This window comes from Colias eurytheme, chromosome 25 (genome assembly GCF_061535395.1).
Source record: "Colias eurytheme isolate Ceu_HAF_F1 chromosome 25, ilColEury1 Martin Lab GWU primary, whole genome shotgun sequence".
Taxonomy (NCBI): Eukaryota; Metazoa; Arthropoda; class Insecta; order Lepidoptera; family Pieridae; genus Colias; species Colias eurytheme.
The window spans coordinates 5,826,569-5,853,816 of NC_143004.1; the positions used below are offsets into that span (position 1 = coordinate 5,826,569).

General features: G+C 32.9%; 1 protein-coding gene and 4 pseudogenes across 1 annotated transcript in view; 2 read left to right on the forward strand and 3 right to left on the reverse strand.

Moving 5' to 3' along the window:
* Positions 1 to 1,132: 1,132 nt before the first annotated feature.
* LOC149897670 (uncharacterized) overlaps positions 1,133 to 27,248 on the reverse strand; it is a 32,949-nt gene continuing 6,833 nt past the window's right edge. The window contains exons 2-12 of the mRNA XM_090116198.1: positions 25,717 to 25,896; positions 24,412 to 24,492; positions 23,266 to 23,381; positions 22,340 to 22,462; positions 5,120 to 5,303; positions 4,298 to 4,418; positions 3,681 to 3,849; positions 2,969 to 3,096; positions 2,605 to 2,715; positions 1,750 to 1,887; positions 1,133 to 1,438 (exon numbers count right to left, since the gene is read on the reverse strand). Coding sequence (XP_089972324.1) covers positions 1,133 to 1,438; positions 1,750 to 1,887; positions 2,605 to 2,715; positions 2,969 to 3,096; positions 3,681 to 3,849; positions 4,298 to 4,418; positions 5,120 to 5,303; positions 22,340 to 22,462; positions 23,266 to 23,381; positions 24,412 to 24,492; positions 25,717 to 25,896 — 1,657 coding nt within the window. The remainder of the gene's footprint in view (positions 1,439 to 1,749; positions 1,888 to 2,604; positions 2,716 to 2,968; positions 3,097 to 3,680; positions 3,850 to 4,297; positions 4,419 to 5,119; positions 5,304 to 22,339; positions 22,463 to 23,265; positions 23,382 to 24,411; positions 24,493 to 25,716; positions 25,897 to 27,248) is intronic.
* Positions 7,067 to 8,033, reverse strand: LOC149897671 (retinol dehydrogenase 11-like; annotated as a pseudogene).
* Positions 13,477 to 14,886, forward strand: LOC149897672 (retinol dehydrogenase 12 pseudogene; annotated as a pseudogene).
* Positions 17,093 to 18,400, forward strand: LOC149897673 (retinol dehydrogenase 11 pseudogene; annotated as a pseudogene).
* Positions 20,366 to 21,343, reverse strand: LOC149897674 (retinol dehydrogenase 12 pseudogene; annotated as a pseudogene).

A 27,248-nucleotide genomic window follows, 5' to 3' on the forward strand; every position in this document is an offset into this window, starting at 1 on the left:
TTTATTGGACAGCTTGATTTTAGTGAAAACTAACTTATCTATTAAATTAAGCTTTTGAATATGTATCCTAACGCACGAATTTACGGTTTATTTTAGAATAACATCCCTAAGTATATGAGACTTTTTGCTCCAATACGAACAAACGTGATAATAAGAATGGTCGACTGTGTCATTCATTGTTATTTCGATTACTATGGTGACACTCGTAATACTTGTAAATATTCTATAATTTTAAGGAAAAACGGCATTATTTCTAAAAAAAAATATTTTCCGATGAAATATTATTCCTTTATAAGTATAATTACAACTTGTGGAAGAATTTCCGCAATGGGAATTGCTGAAACACACCATGTATACACTCATACGTCTCCAGAGCAACTGAACAGTGACGAATGCACTGGTGATGTGCAAATCACCTGAGTGGCGACAAGGTCACGCACGCTTACGACTTCTAGTGTCTTGTTATTTAGATTTCTATGATTATAAGTCATATAGCATTAAACCAACAAGTATAAGTTTATAGTAAGTATTCTGTGTTATCTACTATAAAGAAATAAGTCGGGTTTTCCTTCCTGACGCTATACATCCAGAACGCACGAACCGATTTCCACAGTTTTGCATTCGTTGGAAAGGTCTCGGGCTCCGTGAAAGCAAAGAAAAAGTGTCGCTGGTGGCAAAACGGAGTTCGCCCGGTTTGCTAGTTACCTATAATTTAGAAACAATCATTGATAAATTATGGGTAAATGGGTTAGGTCTCTGGGATCTTAGAGGTGTACTCTATGAAAATTATTAGGATTTAAAAAATTGCCATTTCTACCTGTCTTCCTACTTTCTTCTTATACTATCGTCAAAAATAAGTTCCATGAAGACTTGAATCAACAACGAAAGAAATACCGAATACGGCAAGCCTTCAGTACAATATTTAACTAAGTTTTCACTCGTTTTTAAGAATATACCTAAGTAGGGATGTCCATGTGGCAATGAATAATAAAATATAAATAATCAATATTAACTACCTACTGGTACTTTCAAAAGTTATGTGAAACAGCTAAGCACTTAGATCAAAGGCTAAGCATGTAGTTCCATTGATATTTATAATAAGGAAGTTATAAATGAAAAAACAAGTTATTTTCTATTTCCAGGCTTTTATTCTTATTTTCCTTGGTGGTATGACAACATCAACATCATCCCGGCTTGGTTTTGCTATATCATTTTGAACTTCTAACACCATGCGTAACATAAAATTGATGACATGACTGCAGGTTCCTTCCCTCAATTTAGGCAAAATTTCATTTGGAAGTATTTTGCCGTTTAAATTTATTGACTGGTGCGACAACGAAGCAAGGAGTCGTTTCAGGATATCAACTTTCTTGTTCGCCACAAGAGGGCGCAGTCTTATTACGAAGCGTAGTAAGTACTCTATTAACATGATATCTTCCTGGAAGAAAAGAAAAAAAAATAAAGTAGGTATTTTGCATAGCGTAACTTTTTAAGTGTAGTAGTTTTTAAGGGTAGTTAGGTACTATTTCTTTTCCGAAATAATAACTTGAAAGTGTTGGAAACTTGATACTTTTCCAGGAAAAGTTTTCCTATTAGTTATTTTTTTATTTATTTTAGCAAGTGTTTAGAGCTATTTTAGGGGTAGTGTTCTTAGCAAAAAACAGCTCATTATATTCATGTCAAATATTATAATAATAAGGGGATTGTAACTTGTAAAGAAAATCAACAAATTAATATGTAAGTAGTTACCATTTGTAGAGCTTTTATACACGTTTCGACATTAGTGGAACGGCTCACGATATTTGAAAGGTCCTCTTTGTCCAAAACAGGGTACTTTAGTCCTTCAAGCCATTGAAATAACAGTCCTGTTAAGATAACTGGATCCTCCTGTAAATATAATTAAAAAGCAAAATAGTAGAGAAGAGCTTAATTTTATATTGCGCAGAACTTTAATTAGGAGTATAAAAGTGGTATAAAATACATAATAATTACGTTTTCTTTGCTAGTCCGAAAGTCTGCTCCTTTATAGTAAACTAGGTTTCCGCCCGCGGCTTCGCCCGCGCAGTCAAAGAAAAACCCGCATAGTTCCCGTTCCGTGGGATTTCCGGGATTGCGTCATTTTCCCGGGTAAAAAAGTAGCCTATGTCCTTTCTCGGGTATAAAAATATCTCCTTACCAAATTTCATGAAAATTGGTTCAGTAGTTTAGGCGTGATTGAGTAACAGACAGACAGACAGAGTTACTTTCGCATTTATAATATTAGTATGGATGTAGAGAGCAAATAGTACCTATATCATTTTAATGTATTAGATTATTCTTTTTATAATTAAGAGTAATATGAAATATTACCTATTACTTATTCTTGGCAGTAGCACCACAGGTAAGCACCTTTACCGTCTTTGCCAAAGACAAACGTGATAGCATAGCAATAGATAAGCATTAAGCAAAGACTTTGTAAAAAGTATATTTTCGCAAAATAATGATACAAAAATATGATTTGTACCGCTCCAGTGTCTTTTATTATTGTTTGATTTTGTTATGTTTTGTGTGTGCAAATAAAGTGTTTTTTATTTTATTATTATTTATTTTATGATAAAAAAATACCTCTTCGTCAATTCGGCTCATCGCTTCCCTCCTTTGATTGATCTCAGTGCGTAATTGCTTGAGGTACTTGAGTTTCTCTTCTGGAAGACTTTGGTGGTCAAAAACAAATGCCTAGAATAAGGATTTTGATTTGAAATGTTATTGTGTTTGCGACTATTTTTTACGCATAGTATGATGTTAATTAGTTAATTACATATTTTGTTATTAAGGTTTTATATGTACGCAAAAAGAAGTGACTCCCTGAACGGACAGAGGTTCTGAATTTGTAGCCTTTTCTTAAGTTATTTAGAATTTAAAGCTTTCACGCTGCTATTACTTAAAGTTCAGAGAATTAAAATTACTGAATAAACAAACAAAATCTTACTTCGTAAACCTGAACAGCAGCTATACTTCCTTCAGTCCCGGTAAACTTGCTTACAGCCTCCAGATTTCTTTCCACATCTTCCTCCACTGCGCTCCGCCATTCTACCATTGGTAGATTCGTTGGTTGGCCTAGATATAAAAAAAAATGTATGCAGAGTACACACGTAAGAAGTGAAACTTCTTTATGACCTTAAAAATGTCACGAGTATGGCGTAACGCAAAAATGTCACGCGTACGGCGTAACGCAAAAATGTCACGCGTAGGTACGGCGTAACGCAAAAATGTTACACTAAATTTTTGTCCAACCCCGATCAAGAAGTTTCACTTCAATATATTACTTACTGCTATAGTGCTAGGCGCTAACAGCGTTTTAGATCAAATTTGTTAATAAAAAATACTTTTTGTCATCAACTTTCATCAATAGGGTAAGAAAAGTCATGGCAGTGGTGTATCCGTTGCTGAAATGGCAGGGCACAGCCCTAGCCAGCCAGCTATTATTTAGCATTATTTTGACACAGAACGGCGAAAATTTACAACACTTTTGAAGTGAAACTGCTTTACGCGCGTTGAGATTAAAATTTCAAGATCTCGTAATGGCAATAGCAATACCGTCACGTCATGGACGGCGACGATTTTGGTAGGTATCTTTGAATCTTGCTAAAGAAGTTTCACTTCTGAGTTCTGACACGTGCTCACACGCTCTTTTTCGTTACCATTTTGTATTAATTCTTCAGGGGTAGTCAAATCGGGTGGTTTTCCTTGTTTTAGCTTGTAGCAAATAAATGACTTGTAGAAGGGTCTGTTTTTAATACTATAGTCCAATCCGGCGCTTTTCTGACATCCACATAACTTGAGCAGCCGTTCGCAGAGACAATAGACTATCTGAAATATGGAAGTTTATAAAATTAGGAGTTTTCTTTGGAATTAGGAAATGCATGTTTTATTATTTATTAAGATCTGCATTTTAAACAGGTTACTTAGCTATAATTGCTCTCTACAGTCTACTCTAAAATTCCATACTATAAAGTGAATAAACTGAAACCATTTGATTATTGTTTTTGTTTACGCTGAAAAATCTAACACAAAGAGAGTCATAAGAATACCAATTTAGTTCAATAAGGTCATAGAATATTATAATCGAAACTACTTCATTTAAATAATAACGAATTCGTAAATGTACCTAAATGTTTAATTCATTTCACAGTTGTAGTTAGTTAAAAAAAAATATTTAGGCGTCTGAAAGCTCTTCGCTCAGAAAGACGTTTAGAAAAAGATCATACAAAAAAAATCCTAACACAATTTTACTAGTTTTATAATTTTAAATAACAACCTTAGGTAATTCTCTAAAAACACGTTCATCGATGCCATGTAGCGTAGCTCGTTGTCGATGTAAATACTGCCGTAGAGTGAATTCACATGTCTTTGGATCCTTCGTCAGCATTATAGACTCCCTGAAGGAAAATATATATTCAATTCATTAGAAACTTGAAAAAAACATTAGAAACATTTAATAAAAAAAAAATGGAATGAATTACCTGTAGGTAGGTAAGTAACTAGTATAAAGTATAAGCTCGTATTTGATCAATACTAGAAAAAAATAATTTTACGCAAGTAACTAAGTAGTTACTTAATTCATATAGTTATATGATCTAAAATAAGAAACGTAAAAATAAGCTTTATCGGAAGCAGAGAAAATTCTTATTAGAAACCTAAGTGGTGTGTAGAGTATACCGAGGCGAATCGCACACGTTCTATCGAAAAGTGAAAAGTAAGTAGAAATTGTAGAAAGAGACTTTGTCTTAAATTTATATTTTTTATGTAGTTAGTTAATTTGCTAATCACGGAATAAATAATAGAATAATATGTAGAATATTTAAGTTACTTATACTTTAGACTGTAATAAAATTCTGCGAAGTATACAATAAATAAGAAATATTGTCAAGGTTTTTATTTGAGTGGCGTTGATGGATTTTTTTTATTTTTATGTTCTGTGCGTGTTCACTGAACTCTTTCTAAAAGACAGGACCGATTTTAATAAAATTGCTTGTATCTTCAGGTGCCTATTACAGAAATGTTTAGATTTACAATTCGCGAGCGAAGCATAGGTAATAGCTAGATATTAAAATGATTGTTCCTTATAAACACGACTCACTTCGAGCTAAAAACAACCGTCTGCGGTAGAATATAGTGTTCAAACTGCTGCACACACAGTATCTGGCCACTGGTCTGCACGGATCTTGGCCGCTTCTTCCTCACCAAGCGAATGGCGTCATTCGCCCTGATGCGAAGGGAATACACGAGGTAACAGGCGATGAGCACTCCTGTTCTACCTAGACCTGGTAACCAATGATATTATTAAAATGTGTAGATATTTTATTAGCGCATGAGAATTGATATGTGGCTTATTGTCCAGTAACTTCAGTTGCCTCCTTTTTTAATTCCAGGCTCGAGTTATCCCTAATTAATGCTAAACAGATAAAACAACACTAGGATTGGATAGCTAGAGAATATTGACTTAGTTGGTTCCTAAAAGGACGTCCTGAACTTTTATTTGGACAACGGGAGCCATCTTCAGCTGCGAGCATTTTTAACAAAGTAGCAGTGAAGCAGTCTTTCACATTGTTGAAAAGTTGTATAGACAAGTCAATAACTGCGTTAAAAACAACCGACTTCAAACTTGCACTTGCAATATTTACAAATACAGACAAAAATGCTCATAAAATAAAAACTACTGGGCCTCTCCGAATAAAATTTTTATGGGACCAATTCGAAACCATCCCGCATCGAACAAAAAAAGAATCACGTAAATCGGTTCAGAAACCACGGAGTAATCGGTGTACATACATAAAAAAAAAAAAAAAAACATACCGGCCGAATTGATAACCTCCTCCTTTTTTTTGAAGTCGGTTAAAAAGCAGAGTCTCACATAGCTAACATAATTATTGATTTGACGAAATTGCATTGATAAAAAATTTATCAGCACTGTACCCAAACCTCAGGCAAACATAATATTATCACTCAAGGCTTATAAACAATTTGGCTTCTTATTATGTAATATTTAGTTTTATATAACATTCAAATGCTTTATAATCTGCCATACTTATTATCTACCAAAAAGAGCAATTACTTACAGTGGAACAATGGATAATCTCGCAAATAATGTTTGATTGGTTTAATTTTGTTTTTAAGTACTCTAAGTCGTTTTAATTTTTAGAGGTTTTTAATAAACATAAAATTGATTCTCAAAATATGGTGTTTATTTTTTAAGTATCCTATCTTTCCTCGGTTCCCGTTACAAATTTAGGTGATATTTTTTTTGTATTCCTAATTAACTAATAGATATACAATTAAAATATTATAAGTAATATTATCTCATATAATATGACCTCATGTTCTGACATTTGAGCCGTGCCAGTTGGCACTACATATTAAATATTATGTGCGTACATCCATCAATGAAATGACCGCTCTTCACGCAAGTAGGGACCGATTAGTGGTGTATTTAGATTTAATATTTCATTTCATAATCATAAAAAATGTAAAAAATAAATAAAACAAAACTGCTGTGCGAATAATCATATATTAATAATATAAATACTATATGTACTTGATTAGCTTGTTGTCCTAAAAAGAGTAAGGGTTGATCAATTCTCGTTGAATGCTTAACTCAATAAAATTTAAAGATAGCATTAAAATTAGTTTAAGTTTTTAGATTAATTTTTTGTTTCCTGTATAAAACCTTTTAAAATTTAAATGTATGCATGTGGTGTTTACTTACCTTAAAGTGTACACTTAGTTTTAAGATTAATTTTATATATTGTATACTTGTTTATTTTGTTTAACAATTACTGGTAAACCTAATAAATAAATAATAAATAATAATAATAAAAAATTTTGCATTTTTTTTTCGAATTCGAATATAAACTTACCTACCTACATGAAAGAACTATGTATTGTCTACCTACGTAATATTGCATAAAAAAATACAAAAATATCACAATAATTGATGCGCTGATAAGAAATAATACATACACCTAGTTACCTACAAAAATCTATGAAAATATTTTACAACGAAAATATTATACACAGAAACTTATAGCTACTTCGCACGTCCCTTTAAAAACAATGTCGTTTCATTCCACAATTCCTCAATTATATTCTCTTCATTTTTAATCTTCCCTGTGGGTGCTAATTTACAGTTTACAAAGTAACCTCCCGACATATTTTCAACATTAGGAGCAACACACGCATGAATTGTCGTTTGAGCACCTTCATACGGTGTTTTTATCAACCAACCAATTAACATCTTCGCGAATCTTCCAATAAAACCATATCCTAACGCGAAGATGTTAGTGCTCACAATCCCAGGGTGCAAACAAAATACTGAGACGTTTGGAGGCAATCTTTTCGATAGACCCTTCGTCCATAGTACAGTACACAACTTGCTATTTAGATAGCTCTTAAGAAAATTCTTAGTTTTTACTCCACATATATCCTGTAGATCAACCTCTCCTTTAAAGTGTACTTCAGACGCCACTATCACTATACGACTTTTCGTTCTTGTCAACTTGTCCATAAGCAGACTGGTTAACAGAAAGGGTCCAAGATAATTCACTTGCATGGTTATTGCTGCACCGTCTTTAGTTATTCTCAGTCAAAATACCAGCGTTGTTCACTAAAATATCCAAACGATCTACCGTTTTGTTTATATCCGCAGCGAATGTTCTGACGCTTTTGAAGTCAGCGAGGTCCAAGTGCCGATATTCCACTTTCTCATTGCCTGTCGCTTCTATAATATTTTTCACGGATGCATCAGAGTTATTCACGTCAGCAATGATGACTTTGGCACCTCGGTTAGCCAGGTCTTTTGCTGTTTGGAAGCCTATTCCCGAATTTCCACCGGTCACTAGGACGACTTTACAATCGAGTCTTGCTGTGCACTTGCATAGAATATTGGTAGGTTCCGTTAGCACTCGTGCGACAAAAAGGGTTGCTATAAGCAAACAGTATGCAAGTAACGCCACTATAAGAAGAGAGAAAAGTATTCCCAGTATCGTTGGTAACATGTTGTCCATACAATGTTTTTTTGATTGATTGCTTTTCAGAAATTTAATAAAATTTAAATAAACTAAACGTGTTCTAAGGGTCCCGTTTTCTTCGTGAGTGTTTAAATGATTTATAAATGCTTATTGGTCTCGTTTTTATCGAAATTACTATTTATGTTTCATGGTCAGACAAGATCTAGCTAAATCGTGTTACATGCACTTATTTAGTCGAGCTGCACTAGATAATACAAAGTAGGTATTATCACAGAGATACCTACACACATTTATGCGTATATTAAAATTTTGTATAAGTATAGAGCTGCTTTAACTTCAATTTATGTTAAGATATAATTTGACGAATAAAAACTATTTCTTTTTTTTATATTAATTCAAAACAACTAGACTATCACGAAGGACAATTGTATCGTCTATGAAATGTTCAAATTAGGTACAATAACAACGTTAATTGGGAATCACAATGTAGGTTAATGCAAAGGTATAAATTATTATTGCAATGCGATAAGTAATTGTTTGGGTCCAGATGCGAAACAATAAATATTCATTAGGATTTATTAATAATTGTTCTTTACGTTGAACCACTTCGTCGTTTGCTCTCAAAACATTCAAAGTTTGCAACATTTTTATTCAGTTCTTTATATACTTCAAGCAAAACACTTCAGCCTTATAATGTTAGTACAATTTTTCTTTCGTATTTTTAGTTTAAAATGTACAATAAAAACTATCTGTTAGTCATTGCAACGCCCTTGTGGCCAAAGGAAATCCTTGAAATATGCGGTAAAAAGTCGAAGTCTGAGCCTCGATCTAACTATTTCTATAAACACAGAATAATAAATACTAGCTAGCTACTATAGGCATAAAAAATCTGACCATAACATTACATAATACACATAATTTCGCGTTTGTAATAATATTGTAACTTTGTATAGTACCTACCTACCTAAGGAAAACTTATTCATTCAACATTTAAATGGCGAGGTCAGTCACTTAACACTTTGCGCTAAAAATAGTATAGACTAGGTATATATAACTAACTTATAGACTAAAGTATATAGCGCTGGTTCTCAGTGCCATATTATTAAAAAAGAAAACAAACTTTAGACCTAAGGTTTTGTACAAACGTAAAAACACATCAGAGAAAAGTTGTTATGCCCGCAGCTTTAGGATGTGTAAGGAATAAGGATATTAATTGTTTGTTTTCAATTGATTAGTTTTTGGTTTCAGTTAACAAATTTATTCTATCTGGCAACGTCAGACTCACGTGCATCGCGAATTTTCGTGTCACGCCTCAAGCGTGGCTCTGATTGGTTGTCTAACCTTAGATGCTATAAGTTTCCTACCAAAAAAAAATTTGGCTTCGAAAATGACAAAAATTAGGCTACTGAAATATTTTTATTAGATTTGTCGTGAATTTGATAACGAACACGAACACGAACGCGAACGCGAACGGGAACGCGAACGCGAACGCGAATGCGAACGCGAAAACGAACGCGAACGCGAACGCGAACGCAAACGCAAACGCAAACACAAGGGGTTTGTGTTTGTGTTCCGGTTCCGACCAAAATATTAAAATATTTATATTTTGCTGCATTATTTTAACTACGCCTAATACTTTCACTTTCAGTTTATACAGGGTGGCCCGTTTATAGTGGTCCAAAATTTTTTTTCAGCTTGAGAGCATCATGAGTAATCATTTAAAATAAACTTTAGTGAAGCGAAAACTTATGGTTTAGAAATTATGAATTTTTTTATAAATAATCCGGAGTTTCAATATTTTTGTCACAAAACCACTCTGATATGAAAACTACTGGACCGAATTGAATGAAATTTGGTATAGGTATAGCGCAATATCCTACCTGTCGCACTATAGGCTCATCTTGTGTAAATAATTAGACTGCATTTTTTTATTTTAACTTTTTCTGTAGTTTTTTTAATTTCTCGGCAAAATATGGATTTTTCGAAAAAATCCTGTGAAAAAAAAATGTACCACCAAGGTTTTGCTGGTACTGCTAAAAACTACCTTAACATAGGGTTATTCTTGACACAAAAAATCATAGTTGTCCTTCGATTGTAACATCTTCAAAAACAACATCATATGTACAAAATTTACCATAATTTAATTTTAATCATTTGGAACGGCCAATTTTTGAGTAAAGAACCATTTATTGCCATAAAAGTCATGTTACAAATCAGTATTCACATGGCTATAAAACTTAAAATGAATGAAATAGAATTTTAACTTGCCATCCAAGATAACTTAACTTTATTCAAACGTCAATTTATTGAGTTTTTTTTATTTAGTTTTTATGTTTAAATCTTAATAAAAGGTTTGGAGAATCAATAAAACAACAAAAATAATAATTAACATATTGTTTATTTTTTACAAAAGGTTTTCAAAATGCCGTCCGCCTTTCGCTAAACATAATCTGCATCTGCGTAAGAAATTTCTTCGCAGCCTATTAAATGGCTGCAGGCTTTCTTTAATAGCTGTTATAGCCATTTGAATTTATGCCTATAAATAACCATAAATTCATTATACATCATTATACATTTGTATACCAATTTATGGTATTATACCATTTATTACCATAGGTTCATACCTAAAAATTCAAGTGGATATAACAGCCATTAAAGAAAGCCGGCAGCCATTTAATAGGCTGCGAAGAAATTTCTTACGCAGATGCAGATTATGTTTAGCGAAAGGCGGACGGCATTTTGAAAACCTTTTGTAAAAAATAAACAATATGTTAATTAATATTTATTTTGTTTTATTAATTCTCCAAACCTTTTATTAAGATTTAAACATAAAAACTAAATAACAAAAAAAAAAAAACTCAATAAATTGACATTAGAATAAAGTTAAGTTAGTTTGTCTGGCAGGTTAAAATTTTATTTCATTCATTTTAAGTTTTATTGCCATGTGAATACTGATTTGTAATGACTTTTATGACAATAAATGGTTCTTTAATCAAAAATTGGCCGTTCCAAATGATTAAAATTAAATTATGGTAAATTTCGTAATTTTTCGATTTTCATGTGTTAATGTACATGATGTTGTTTTTGAAGATGTTACAATAGAAGGACAACTATGATTTTTTGTATAAAGAATAACCCTATGTTAAGGTAGTTTTTAGCAGTACCAGCAAAACCTTGGTGGTACATTTTTTTTTCACAGGATTTTTTCGAAAAATCCATATTTTGCCGAGAAATTAAAAAAACTACAGAAAAAGTTAAAATAAAAAAATGCAGTCTAATTATTTACACAAGATGAGCCTTTAGTGCGATAGGTAGGTTATTGCGCTATACCTATACCAAATTTCATTCAATTCGGTTCAGTAGTTTTCATAACAGAGTGGTTTTGTGTCAAAAATATTGAAACTCCGGATTATTTATAAAAAAAATCATAATTTCTAAACCATAAGTTTTCGCTTAACTAAAGTTTGTTTTAAATGATTACTCATGATGCTCTCAAGCTGAACAAAAATTTTGGACCACTATAAACGGGCCACCCTGTATATAAAAAAAATATTTAATTTATCTACTGCATAATATTAATAATTGGACATAATAGTGTACGCCATACGTAAGTGTCAGTAAAAACGCCTGCGTAGGCTGATTCCTATATTTTTATTGATTTAAATAACTAACTATTATCTAGTATTCATCTTGTAGTGGATTCTTCAGTTTTTAATGTCTAATGAACAAAAATATCCTCGATTTTACATTGACATTTGCGCTGTTGGTAAATGTGTTGGCTTAGGATATAAGACAGAAATAAAAAAAAAGTATTTACGTATGTGAAGGGCCTTATATGTATTAGTGTCGTAGTATGGTCATTGCACATTATTGTTTTAGTTATTCGCCTCTTGTTTCTATATGTAATATCATTGGTTATTCGTTCATTTATCCTATATTATGTGTTTTATGCAAGTTTGTATTTATTATTTTTTTTAAAGTATCTATTTCTAAGAAAGAAAATAATATTTTTACTGTCTCATTTTAATACTGAACCGTTCGGAAATATGCTACTTATCTCTATAGTTTAATATTATTAGATAATAAATTTATTCAGAATATTATGTAAATAATATTATTATTAGATGAATATTATGTAAATAGACTAGTTATTTCTGAATTGGACTTGCACTCAGTTCTTAGGAATCTTACGAGAATGTCCAATCCGTATCCATTCTTATGCCTAAAACCAGACATGATAAACGCCGAGCTCATCATGGAATATCCCACACCTTTAAATTATTAATTTAATACTAACACAAGTTAGGAAGCTCTACTTACAATTATTTCTACGTATTTAAAAAAGAAAGCGTTGTGTAGTCTTTTATTTATTTAGGCTGGTTAATTTGATACCAATTAACTTATTCACCCATAATTAAAAACTAATTTGACTTAGGTATTTTCAATGAAATTTCAATCAGGTAGATTAAATAATTCTTAAATCTTTTCTAAAGGAAACATTAAATAATCTATCGTTAATCACATCTGCGTATCATCGTATCATCATCACTACATAGTATAAAACAAAGTCGCTTTCCCTGTCCCTATTTCCCTATGTCCCTTTGTACGCTTAAATCTTTGAAACTACGCAACGGATTTTGATACGGTTTTTTTAATAGATGGTGATTCAAGAGGAAGGTTTATATGTATAATAACATTCATTAAATAGTGGAGAAGTACTGTTATTTTTGAGGTTTCTAATGTGATGTCGTAAAAAATTACATTTTTTCCGCTTACATTGCAAACGCAGGCTGAACCCTACGAGTTTTATCAAAATAATGTACTAAGTATTATACACATTGAAAAGGTCTACAGAAAAGTCAGCGATGGTATTTAGTTTTTTTTGTCATTTACTTTTTACGACAAATAATAGCTAATTTTCGAAGTGATTTTAACCAATACAGCATTAATCCTTAACCAATTAAATACCTTGAATACATTGTTCATTTAATATAGATCTATATGGCCCTTTAAACCGTATGATTTAAGTGAATATTTTCGAAGATATTACGATAGCGTTTGCGTTTGCGTACCGGCCGGCCGCCCGGCTGTCTATTTTATACCCATGCAAAGCCGGAGCGGGCCGCTATGTTTTTATAACGTTCACAGTTTTTCTGTAGTGTATTTAGTATCAGCATTACACCCGTGCGAAGCCGGGGCGGGTCGCTAGTAAGTTATAAAAATTACAAACGTTTATATTTACTGTTGAATAGTTTAACACGACGTTGGAATTATTTAAATCGACTCATGTTTTATCACTTCACACCGCTGCGCTAAAATTTTAGCATTTTGGGACGAGCGAGGATTTTGGGATAACATTTAACATGTTAGCCGCTTGGCGCGGCAAACATGTTTTTGTTATTTTCTTGTAGGCCACGCCCAAATAATGATAAGATGTTAAAAAACACGAAAACATGGCCCAGCGGGCTTTAGTAATCAATCGCTAGCTTGTGAGGCACAATGTCGATGTTTATATTCGGTATCGCTTACCTATTACAAGTGTTATTCTATATAATTGTGACTTTATTTCTTTTTATCATTGGATTTCGGCTTTATTTCCAACCAGTGAAAGAAGTGTGTAGATGTAAGACGAAACTTAACGGGAAGGTGGCTCTAGTGACGGGAGGGAACTCGGGCATCGGGCTGGAGACGGCCAGGGAGCTGGCGAGCCGCGGGGCGAAGGTCATCATAGCGAGCAGAGACGTCGCCCGGTCCGCGGCAGCCGTCAGCGACATCATCAGCACCACGGGGAACCCGCACGTACAATACAAACACCTGGACCTCTCCAAATTTAAAAGCGTTCGGCAGCTCGCCGAAGATATCAACAAAAGCGGAGATCCGCTACATATTTTGGTTAACAATGCTGGAGTCAGCAGTCTAGAAAGCCGTCTTACTGAAGATGGAATTGACAAGATCATGCAGATCAATCATTTTGGACATGCTCTGTTAACTCATTTGTTATTGGATAAGTTGAAGGAATCAGCTCCGAGCCGGATCGTCGTTGTATCTTCATTCTTGCATTATGTATCTAGATTGGATGTAAATGATTTAGCCGCGAAAAAGAAGTCACATTACATGGTGAGGTATAATAATAGTAAGCTATTGAATATATTATGGGTGCGAGCGCTTGCCAAGCGGTTACCAAGGGGTGTAACTGTCAATTGCTTGCACCCTGGTGTGGTGAGCACCAACATATTCCAAAAAGTACCACCGTGGCTAGGTTATATTGTTGGAAATTTTATAGCGATATTTTTTAAGGTTCCAAAGGAGGGAGCACAAACGGTCATACATTTATGTCTGAGTCCTGAATTTGAGGAACAATCTGGTGGATATTATATGGAGTGTCAGTTAAGAAAACCTTCGAAAGAGGCGCAAGATGAGGATTTATCGGAAACTGTATGGCAGAAAACTATGGAGTTGATCAAACAATGATTTTGTACAATTAATTGGATCTATAATATGTGAGATATTAATAGTAGGTACGGTTCTACGAGTTTATTGATTGTCATATCAAGGCACTTATTATTTTTATATTTACTTAATTGTTGTTAAATTGTTCATGTTTAGAACAGGAAATTCGATAAATACAGTTTTAATTGATGAAATAATCTTATAATAAACCGGTTTATAAACAAAACATTTTAGGCCTCCAATTTTAACGGCTCTTATTTAGAAGATGGGATTGTAGGTAAATATTGAAAAAAAAATATAAAAGTTATTCATTATGTATAGTTTATAGTTACTGATTTGTTCTTAGAAATTATCTAAGCAATAAATATTCTACTGTAAAAATATTTGTTTATAACATAGCTACAGGTGTCACACACAGAGAACTTTCGTTGAGACGAATAAATGTTTTTTTTTATTTGTGTTTTTTTATGTTATCTATGCCTATACCTACCACTCAATCCTGCTAGCTTGATAATTGAGTTGATAACTGTAATATATATTTTTGATTTCTGTATTAGTATTATCAGAAATAATTATTAATTAGTCTACAAAATTTATGTAGAGTTTTTCGCTTCATAGCATATTTACATATGTAATGTAAAATCTCAGTAGGTAAGTAGTAAGTACGGGTAGTTATTAACAAAGATTTAGACTTTAGTGTAGTAATTGTCGTAAAGTGAAAATTTTGACAATGTTCAAACCAGACCAATAACACATAGGTAATTCAATTTTAATTAGAATGAAATCACCCAATTTACATAAAATAAATAAATAGACGAATAATTTTACCGAAAGAATAATTATATTTTGATTTGAATTAACGCACAAAAATTTAAAACGTATTTGAAAACACTACCTATATTATGTAAGTATGGTAATTGATATCAATGACTCGATAAAACTACAGGAACCACAACAAATATTTGTTATATCTACGCATGAAGGAGGAAGCATAAGGTTCCCGTTTTTCCTTTTTTTGATTGCTGAAAGAGTCTTGTTGAAAATAAAACATGAGAAGTTAGGCATAAGCTTTGAGTGTAGGTAATGATAACCTGTTAAAAATATAAAATATCTTAGTCATCTTGCTTTGCAACTCTCCTTATGTCAAACGTGTGTATGTAATATGTATGTATTTAATTAACACCTTTGAGCTGATGCAATCGGAAAAATATTTGGTATTTATATTTACTTATATACAGGGTTACTTGTAAAACACCAGCAACCTCGTAGGACAAGATAGCTAATAATCATGTATACTATACTTATATATTTTTATTCTTAAGAAAATGATATTTTTACTGTCTGACTTTAGTACTGAACCGTTCGGAAATATGCTATCTCTATAGTTTATTATTATTAGATAATAAATTTATGAATATTATGTTATCAGACTAGATATTTCTGAATCGGACTTGCACTCAGTTCTTAGTGCATTCGAACTTGTCCTCATTATGTTTATAATAACTACATAATATAAAAAGTTGCTTTCCACCGGGTGTGTGAGTGTAATTAAGCAACAGACTTTGATAGGGTTTTTTAATAGATAGAGTGATTCTAGAGGAAGGTTTTAGTAAATAATTAATTTATTTGGTTTTAGCGGGTGAAGTTGCGAGCGGAAAGGTAGATAAGGAATTGGAAAATCGTTTGAAGCGCATCACACACCGTGAAGATACTAGGTATAATATTTTATGTTATGATTCTCTAATATAAAATATTACAGTAGGTATCTTAAGGTATCCGCTATCAGCGTTCTGACCTAAAATTTCGGGTCATTTGTAACAGGATGGCGGTTCTACAGGGGTCTTAGTACGCAATGACAAAAAGAAAAATGATGGTCAGAACGCTGATACCGGATTCCTTAAGATACTGTAATATTTTATATTAGAGAATTTTAACATAAAATATTATAGTATCTTCACCGTGTGTGATGCGCTATTAGCAGCAGATGAATTTTGTTTTTATTAATATGAGTTAAAATACATAATATATAGGAATAATAGTTCTCCACAAGTTTTTCAGTATTAATTTAATTAAATATAATTATACATGTTAGTAAAATGTTGTAGAGGAATATTATGAGAATGTCCAATCCGTATACATGCTTTAGCCTACCTAAAGGCTAAAACCAGACATGATGAACGCCGAGCTCATCATGGAACCTTATATTATATTATTAATTTAATAGGTACTTACACAAGTTATCTAGGAAGTTAGGAAGCTCTACTTACATTAAAATAATAAAAAAAGTATTTCTACGTATTTAAAAAAAAAGCGTTGTAGTCTTTTATTTATTTAGGCTGGTTAATTTGAAACCAATTAACTTGTTCACCCATAGTAACTAATTTGACGTATTTTCAATGGAATCTCAATCAGGTATAGATTAAATAATTCTTTTAAAAATCTCTTCTAAAGGAAACATTAAATAATCTATCGTTAATCACATCTACAAAAAGTACATACTTTATATAGTAATTGTTATAACTTATACATAAGTTATAACAATTACAAGCGTTTATGTTTAATGTTGAATAGTTTAACGAGTCGTTGGAATTATTTATATCGACTCATGTTTTATCACTTCACAACAGACTTAGTAATCGACCGCCAGCTCGTGAGGCACAATGTCGATGTTTATAATATTCAGTATCGTTTACCTATTACAAGTGTTATTCTATATAATTGTGACTTTATTTCTAATTATCATTGGATGTCGGCTTTATTTCCAACCAGTGAAAGAAGTGTGTAGATGTAAGACGAAGCTTAACGGGAAGGTGGCTCTAGTGACGGGAGGGAACTCGGGCATCGGGCTGGAGACGGCCAGGGAACTGGCGAGCCGCGGAGCGAAGGTCATCATAGCGAGCAGAGACGTCGCCCGGTCCGCGGCAGCCGTCAGCGACATCATCAGCACCACGGGGAACCCGCACGTACAACACAAACACCTGGACCTCTCCAAATTTAAAAGCGTTCGGCAGCTCGCCGAAGATATCAACAAAAGCGGAGATCCGCTGCATATTTTGGTTAACAATGCTGGAGTTAGCAGTCTAGAGAGTCGTCTCACTGAAGATGGAATTGACAAGATCATGCAGATCAATCATTTTGGACATGCTCTGTTAACTCATTTGTTGTTGGACAAATTAAAGGAATCAGCTCCGAGCCGGATCGTAGTTGTATCTTCACTCCTGCATTATGTATCTAGATTAGATTTAAATGATTTAGCCGCGAAAAAGAAGTCACATTACATGGTGAGGTACAGTAATAGTAAGCTATTAAACATATTATGGGTGCGAGCGCTTGCCAAGTGGTTACCAAAGGGAGTAACTGTCAATTGCTTGCACCCTGGTTTGGTGAGCACTAACATATTCCAAAAAGTACCACCATGGCTAGGTTATATTGTTAGAAATTTTATAGCGATATTTTTTAAGGTTCCAAAGGAGGGAGCACAAACGGTCATACATTTATGTCTGAGTCCTGAATTTGAAGAACAAACTGGTGGATATTATATGGAGTGTCAATTAAGAAAACCTTCGAAAGTGGCGCAAGATGAGGATTTATCAGAAGCTGTATGGCAGAAAACTATGGATTTAATCAAACAATGATTTAGAGAATTACTTGGACCTATGTGTGAGATATTAGTAGGTACATGTACGACTGTACGAGGTATTAACAGTCATATCCAAGGCCCTTTAATTGTTGTCAATTTTATCATGTTATATCAATTTATCATCTAACAATAATAATTATTAATAATATGCGTATGCGTTGCGTAGACCTGTATGGTTCAAACAGAAGTTTTTGAATCTTTATAAGTATTGTATATTTATAGGGGCTATATTTATTAGATGTTCCAAAAAATATTTATATTTATTTATAAAAACAATGATATATTAATATAAAAAGTTTATAAAGATCCCAAGAACTGTATATTTATATATATATATATATATATATATATATATATATATATATATATATATATATATGCAACATCATTATTAATATCCCAATTTAGGACAGGAAATTTTATAGAATACAGTTTTAATTGATAAAAAAAATCTTCAAAATAAACAGGTTTTTAAACGAAACCTTCACGTGCTTTAGGCCTAATCGATGAATAAAATAAACAGATTTTAACGGTACAGAACGGAATTGTAGGTAAATATTGGAAAAAAATATATAGATATATATAAAGATTATTCATTATATTTAGTTATTGATTTGTTCTTAGAAATTATCTAAGCAATAAATAATCTACTGTAAAAATATTTGTAAGAATTTTCTTATGTCGAGATGAATAAATGTTTTTTTTTATTTGTGTTTTTTTATTTTATCTGAGTACTTATATAATTTACTGATAACTGCAGCGTGTCAAGCGCTGTTCAAGCGTAGAGAACTGGCGAGCAGCAGCCGTGTGTAAATTTACAAGATTGTGATTTCTGTATTCGCAGTTACAGATAATAGGTATTAGGTATTATAATTAGTCTAGACTCTAGAAAATTGATGTAGAGTTTCTTAGTATATCCACAGAATATAATATAATAGTACTACCCATTGTCATTGAATATATTCTTCATCACCTAGTATATAACAGTCTCTTTCTCTGTCCCTGTCCCTATGTCCCTTTGTATGCTTAAATCTTTGAAACTACGCAACGGATTTTGATGCGGCTTTTTTTAATAGATAGAGTGATTCAAGAGGAAGGATTTAGTATATAATTTATTAGGTATTAGATGGTATAAGCCAAAGCGGGCTGCGGGCGGTTAGCTAGTGTAAAATAAATGTTTATTTCAAATTTTAGTAGGTAGGTATCTTTTTTTTCTTATTTATCGTGCACATAAAGGTGATGTGAAACCTCAGTAGGTAAGTAGTAAGTACCTACACGTGTAGTTATTAAAAAAGATTGTATGTTATTACTGTAGTAAGTATACTTAGTAAAATGTTTTGTGACAATCCGGTACAAACCAGACGAATAATATTATAACCAATGCATAAATTTTAATTACAATGAAATCACCTAATTTACATAAGAAACAGACGAATAACTTTACTGATAGAATAATTACATTTTCATTAGAATCAACGTACAGAAATTAAAAACGTAATTTGAATTGGGGTCAATGACACGATAACATTACAGGAACCACAACAAATATACTCGGTTCACAGTAGTCTCTAGTGTACTTTTTAATCTGAATATTTGTGGAGCTCTACCAGTGACACCCGCGCCAGCCGCCACCTGAGTCAAAACTTTTATCAGACGCTTTAAATCTCAAATAAATGAACTTAATTTATTTCTTTAGTTTTCCTTTACTTCATGAACTCACTAAAAAAAAACAACTTCATAACGATATCATTCTCATATCTTTATTTTTTTTTCCATAGATTTTTTGTTTATTTATTTTAAGTGTATAATTTAACTGCCATTTAAATAAAGCATATGATTATAACTTTATTCATCAAAATTATATTTCCACATATTACTAAAACTTTTTTTCATTGTAGTTAACTATAAAATCTGAGTTTAATTTGATTTTTTTTCTAACTATCAAACGCATAAATGTTTATCTAATTTAATATTCATGATGAAAACGAGTGGTAAGCCTTGGAACAGTTGGTAAGAATCTTACTCAAACCTACATTTATTTAAATGCACCTTGCGATTAATATGCTAAAAGACTGTTTTGTCTTTTAATTAGCATTTTAATTTATAGTAAAACATCGAGCTTGATAAAAAATACCAACTCGTACGTTACATACCTAGATGAAATAGTTTATAATAGGCTCTACAACAAGTTTTTATTTGTATAGATAAAAAATGAAACAAAAGACTGTTGTTTAATTTTATTCTTAAAATTTTCATAAGAACACGAGCATCACTTTTGTCTATCATTTATCACCTTCCACGTTTCTTCCCAAACCTTTTCAATTATATCTTCATTCTCAGCAGTTTTAGAAGCTGATCGCAATCGACATTCTGTGAAATAACCACCCGATATTCCTTCTAATTCTGGAGAAATACACAAATGGATTGATGTTTGAGCTCCTTCTTTTGACGTCTTAAAGAATAATTCAATTATTTTTAGCACAATTTCCTTTCTTTTCATTCTTTTGAAAATGTCCGTTTTTACTAGGCCAGGATGCAACGAATTTGCTGTAACACCATTCGGCAATCGCTTCGCTAACGCTTTTGCCCACATAATGTTAAGCAATTTACTGTTTGCATATCGTGTCAAAGTATCTACAACATTCTTCCCGATTAAGTCAGAAAAGTCTAGCTTTGCTCTATGGTGTAAAAGAGAAGAGACGAAAATAATCCGACTTGGTGAGGATGCGTTTAATTTATCCATTAACAAATCAGTGAGAAGTGCGGGACCAAAATGATTAATTTGCATTGACATTTCTATTCCATCTTCAGATAATTTAGGTTTGGTACCAGCCATGCCAGCGTTATTAACTAGTATGTGAAGTTCATCTTCGTTTTTATTGAAGTCTTCAGCGAATGTTCGTATGCTACTAAATTTGGAGAGGTCCAGGTGTTTGTGTTGTACGTGCGGGTTCCCCGTGGTGCTGATGATGTCGCTGACGGCTGCCGCGGACCGGGCGACGTCTCTGCTCGCTATGATGACCTTCGCCCCGCGGCTCGCCAGCTCCCTGGCCGTCTCCAGCCCGATGCCCGAGTTCCCTCCCGTCACTAGAGCCACCTTCCCGTTAAGTTTCGTCTTACATCTACACACTTCTTTCACTGGTTGGAAATAAAGCCGACATCCAATGATAAATAGAAAAAATAAAACAATTAAGAAAAATAGAGATCTGATTAAAGTAATACTTGTGAAAACAAGAAACGACCACATGTTATTAGTAATACAGTTGCTATGTAAATACTCATAAACGGATTGTTAAAACGGACGCATCGCAAGTCGGAATGCATAATATTATTAGAGCCGTATTTTGTCAATCGAGGGTCCTAACTTTATATTTATTTATTTATTTTATTTATTTATTAATTTATTTCAGGGAGACTCCAGCCGTTCCACTCGTAGACTCAAACCGGTTTTCGCATGCAAGTACTCGACATCATCTTCAGTCTTGGACTCTTGGTACAGTATGTAGTGCACAGGAGACACGTAGAGCGGCGTCAAATTATATATTTGTAGCCCCAATAATACTAATACTATGGTAGATAGTATATTATATGCAAGTAGGAATGTTGATATGAAAAATTGCAATACTGACAATAATATATTAATATACCAGCTATTTCTTTGCTCTACTCATACGTAACAACGTTTTAAATCAATTAGAAGTAAAATTATTACCTGTACCAATGTACAATGTACAATTACAAGTAAGAATAATAATTATGATTTACGCATTAAAATATAATATAAAAAATCTAGATTTCGTCCCTGTGCTATTTAAAGTTTAAACTGTACAGTGTAGACTGTAGAGTTCATAAGGTTGGGGCGGATGTTTTTAAAAAAATGGTGCTTGTGAATCTTCCCGGCGTTGCTCTTTTTCTAATAGCTTATACGTGTATATATGTTTGGATTTAGTAAGTAATCTATAATATAATATTATAAAGCTGTTAAGTTTGTTTGTTTGAATGCGCTAATCTCAAGAACTACTGGTCCGATTTGAAGAATTATTTCGGTGTTGGATAGCCTATTTATCGAGGAATGCTATAGGCTATACTAAGTCATCATGTAAGACCAAAAGGAGCGGAACCACGCGCGTGAAACCGCGGAGCGCAGCTAGTATAGGGTACTTATGAACTTGTAAACCAACTTTACAATATATAAAGAGCATATTAATGCATTTAAATTCTTTTGTTATTATAATAACGTTACCTGCATGACAGTGTATGGCGACTCGACCCTCTTGTAGCGCAAAAGAGAGGACTTTCGCCATATCCAGTAAACCGCTGAGGCTCGCTTCCCCGTAGTCCGGCCAAGCAAAGTTGTAGTAGTATACTAGTAAAGAAAAAATGTTATAATAATTTATTTTTCGTCAAGACCAGCAAACGGCCACGATGTTATTTGGTTACCAATTACCATCTTAAACACTTTTTTATGGATATCATCTTTGTTTTTAATAAATAAAAGAGCCGTGTACCTACAGGTTTTAGAGCTTATTTAAGTTTTTTATTATGTTCGTGTTTTTAAAAGATATGTTTTTCCCGTGTCTAGTCTATTAATTGTTTTTCCTACTGTTTATAGTACATATTTCAATCGTATAATAGACGTAAGCAATTAAATGCGGTTATATTTTTCTAATCATTTATTACATGCATTTAGATGTTAGCAGATAAAAGGTTAATTGATTAAGAACCAATTAAATCAATCCAAGCTGTAAAACAACTTACACTATTAGGTAGAGTTCTTAGAATCGAGTTTGTAATACCACATAATATAATTAGTATGGCAATAAAAAGAACAGAAATTATTTCGGTTCGGCAAACAGATGCAAGTAAGCGGATTTAACATTGAACAACTATTTGACCCGAGCACAGATCCTGTTCTCAGAAGTACAGGATCTGTGCATGATCTGTGCAGACTGTGCTCCCTCCGGGTAGCCGAAGTAAAGTTAAGGTTAAGTTTTTTTCTAAGTTTTTCAAGTTTTTAATACTTAGGCAATAGGTATCCTCATCCAAGCGGAGAGAGATCTTAAACTGAATATCATTAAAAATCTGTCCCTTCATTCTCGAGGTATATCTGAAACAAATTCGACTAACTTTTATAAAAATAGATGGATAATCTAGGTAAATAAGACTTACTATCATTAGCCATGAATATCACAGGGTCATATGTGAACCCAGACTTGGTGAGAGGAGGTCCACAGCTCGCGTGTTCCCCGGCCATCTGAAGATTTATCACCGTACGGATGCCCCAGCTGAAACATGACTAATATTCATCATCACCATCAGCCCATTATGTTCCCACAGCAGGGAAATAGGGAATACGGGCCTCCTATGAGGGTTCAAACTAATATTATAGATAATTAATTATATTATAGACAACTAGCGGTCTCGTGGTGAATATTGCCTATAGCACGTAGGAATTACGTATATTCAACAGTGAAATAATATTTGACATAGGTGCAGTTGTTCCTGAGATTAGCGTGTTCAAAGAAACAATGTCTGTGGCTTTGTAAGTATAGAAAGTTTTGCTACGCAAGTCGCCAAGGACCGTATTATGACCTCTTATTCCCAGTCAGTTTACGATCATAATATGAATTTGCCAGTCAGTTCAATACACGGCGTAATCTGTCTGGTATTAGAGGTTGGGCCTAAACCATGCAGTTCATGTGACCCATTATGACCCCACTGTGTGCAGGTTTCATTAGACTAATGTAAATTTATAGGTTTTTTCCGACTTCTTTTACAAGGTTAATCACAAGAAGGGACAAGAAGATTTAGAAGATTTATTTACTAAAATTAAAAAACAAATTTCATTATTCTAATGTAATTGATAGGTTTTTCCGGGAACAAGAATAATATTCATCAATTAGCTATTAATAAGGACTTATTTACTAAACTTAAAAAAATACTCTTTTGAAAATGAAAGCCCTCAAGAATTAACCAAAATTTATTTTCTGTTTTTTATACCATTGGTGGCCTTATGGTTTATAGGCCATTTCTGCCAAGCAACCGAAAGATAAACGGTAGTGAATCATCAAATGTGACTTTGTAACTGCTTACATAGCATTAAGCGCGTCACACACGGTGAAGATACTATATTATTTTATATTATAGTATCTTAAGGTATCCGGTATCAGCGTTCTGACCATCATTTTTCTTTTTGTCATTGCGTACTAAGATCCCTGTAGAACCGCCATCCTTTTACAAATGACCCGAAACACTGACACAAAATTTCGGGTCATTTGTATTTGTGCATTTGTGCTATGTTATTATGAAAATAACCTGTGAAATTGTTGTATGATATTTCTAGCTGCAATTCCCGTGGTGCTGGGTCGCGCCATCGCCAGAATGTCGTCTGTGACCCTGAAATACATTTAATATGTATTTTGTTCATAGTAAACTTGATACCTAGTTATTATTGTACTTCGATACTATAACGTTCATGATTATCTACTAACTACAGAACCGACATTAGTGAAAGGAATCTAAAGTGTAGTCAGAGTGAAAATTTGGGGTATTTTAGTAACGGCAACGCAATCATAGGGAAGGGAATCAAAACCTATAGGCTAATCCATACTAATATTATAAATGCGAAAGTAACTTTGTCTGTCTGTCTGTTACTCAATCACGCCTAAACTACTGAACCAATTTGCATGAAATTTGGTATGGAGATATTTTGTTACCCGAGAAAGGACATAGGCTACCTTTTATTGCGAAATATGTACCACACGCGAAGCCGGGGCGGATCTCTAGTTTTATTATAATTGATAAATTATTAGTATTATATAACCGAGCAGTATTCACAATAAAATCCAATACAGTACCTACTAAGATAAATGCACCTTTAATCGATAACCTTCATCGTTTTTGGGCACGTCGGTTAACAATGTATTCAAACGTAGTATAATTAGCTGCATATTATTTTAGTTTAGGTCAACTAACAAACATACTGACGCAGGTACATTATTCTTGTAAATTTAAAAATTCTTTACCCTGAATTATACATGATTCGCGTGACTTCCGTCCTCACTCATTTTAATATAAGTACTCATTATTTTGCTAGTTATGATCGCAAAAAATATTTGAATACGAATTTTAAACGCTTTATTCCGGTTATTGAAAATATTTTTCTAACATTAAAGTTTTTGTAACTAGTTATATGAAACAATTCTAGGTTACAAAAATAATATTATTTTTGTATCAAACGAAAAATGTATGTCATTATGATAGTTGTGTAATTGGACAATAATTATAAAAAAATAACGCCTCACATTTGGAACTTGGCAATAACGATGTAAATCATAATTGCTAAAACCAAATTATGTAGAGACCAAGTAGAGACATACAAGATCTTTAAATAAGATAGAGTCATATGGTCATTGGGAACCGATATTTTTTTGTATATAATTATAAATTGTATTTAATGATTTAGTATTAATAATACAAGGAAATAACTGGTAGAACCACATTGTATCGAGTTTATAATGAAAATTAGTATAGGCTGTAGTAAACTGTAAACAAGCGACGTTGAAAAGCGAGTTTGAAAAGCACATCTTTAAAACCTGGTTAAACTTCTACAATTCTTACCAATCAGAATACAATCCCTGTATAGCCGACGATTTCTGCGACGGCAGTTCATACTTGCATCTAGAACCGCCACAGAACAACGCACATTGCAGGCCAGCTGGTGTGTTCGTGCGTAGCGCCTCACTGAGGGGGCTGTATTGCGCGGAGGGCGGGCGATTGATGCGGCGACGGTTTTCTTTCCTGAAAATTGGTGGTCTTGAGAAATGAAATGAAATGAAATAAATTTATTTGTCCATTATATGTTTTACAATTAATGTACGACAGTGGGTCCCAAACTAAGTGAAATACTTGTGTCTTGGACTATGTGTATGTGTAATGTGTTGGACTATGTTATTTGACTGATATAACTAATAGATATTGATGATGTTTTATTTTAATTGCAAATTAGAGGTAGTGTGCTGTATTATTGAAGAAAATTTATGTAATCGTCACTCTTTTTCATCATGCACACACACAGAACAAATAAAATGAGCCGAAAAATTAACACAAAAATATGAGATGCTTATTTTTGTAACATTTAAAATTGATGCTCTCCTATTCATATCTAGGATTAGGATCTCTCGATAAGTGGATTATGAGGAAGAAAAAAAATGAATTCGAACCAGTTCTTCAGATTAGTGCAGCTTTTCGTTTAGAAAATCTCAATCGGAAAAATTTACATTCACATGCTATTTAATTAGGCAACGAAATTAATCGATTCCAATTCACAAAGCCTGTTTTTATAAATTCTATAGAACAAAACAAAGTCCCTAATGATCCAATCACGTGTGGTTTATCACGTTTGAGTTCCCCTTATAACCTTTCGTATTAATGATACTTTCCTAATTTTCCAATACAGTGGATTTTTTTTTTGCTATATGATTTTTGAAGTGAAACTTCTTTAGGCGCGTTGAGAGTAAAATTTCAAGGACGCGTCATGGCAATACTGTCACGTCATGGAGTTTTGTATCTTTGAATCTTGCCAAAGTTTCACTTTTGACTTTTTTTAATAACGCATGAACTGTTTTTTATTTAAATAAATATATTGAAATACTATAAGTTTGTTTTATTTGTTATTTTAACACCTAATAAGTAATAACTAATTAGAGACCAATTTTGCTGGGCATATTCCCTTTTTTCATAATTAATATTTATACTTAGATATATTCCGGTTATTTTCGATGTAAAGATTGCTAAAATACATAGCAAAATGATAGTTTTTGAATTTTAAAGTTGAACAAAAAATCCTGCTCTACCTATGATTAAATTCAGAATAAAACTATAAAGTTTTATACCACTTATGAATTAAAAAGATTATATTATATTATACGAACCTGTTTAAAAAATGGAATTTTCTATAATTAGAGAAGTTGATGCTTGATTTTCTACGTTTAGTTAATTTGGACATTTCCTACGTGGGGTAGGAACCACGGACAAGGGTGTACTGTCGTGTTTAATGTTTTACCCCTAAGTGGTATGCGTTGATAAAATGACAAATGAATGTAGGGTCAGCAAATTAATGATCGAATGATTGAGGTTAAACTGTAACGTTT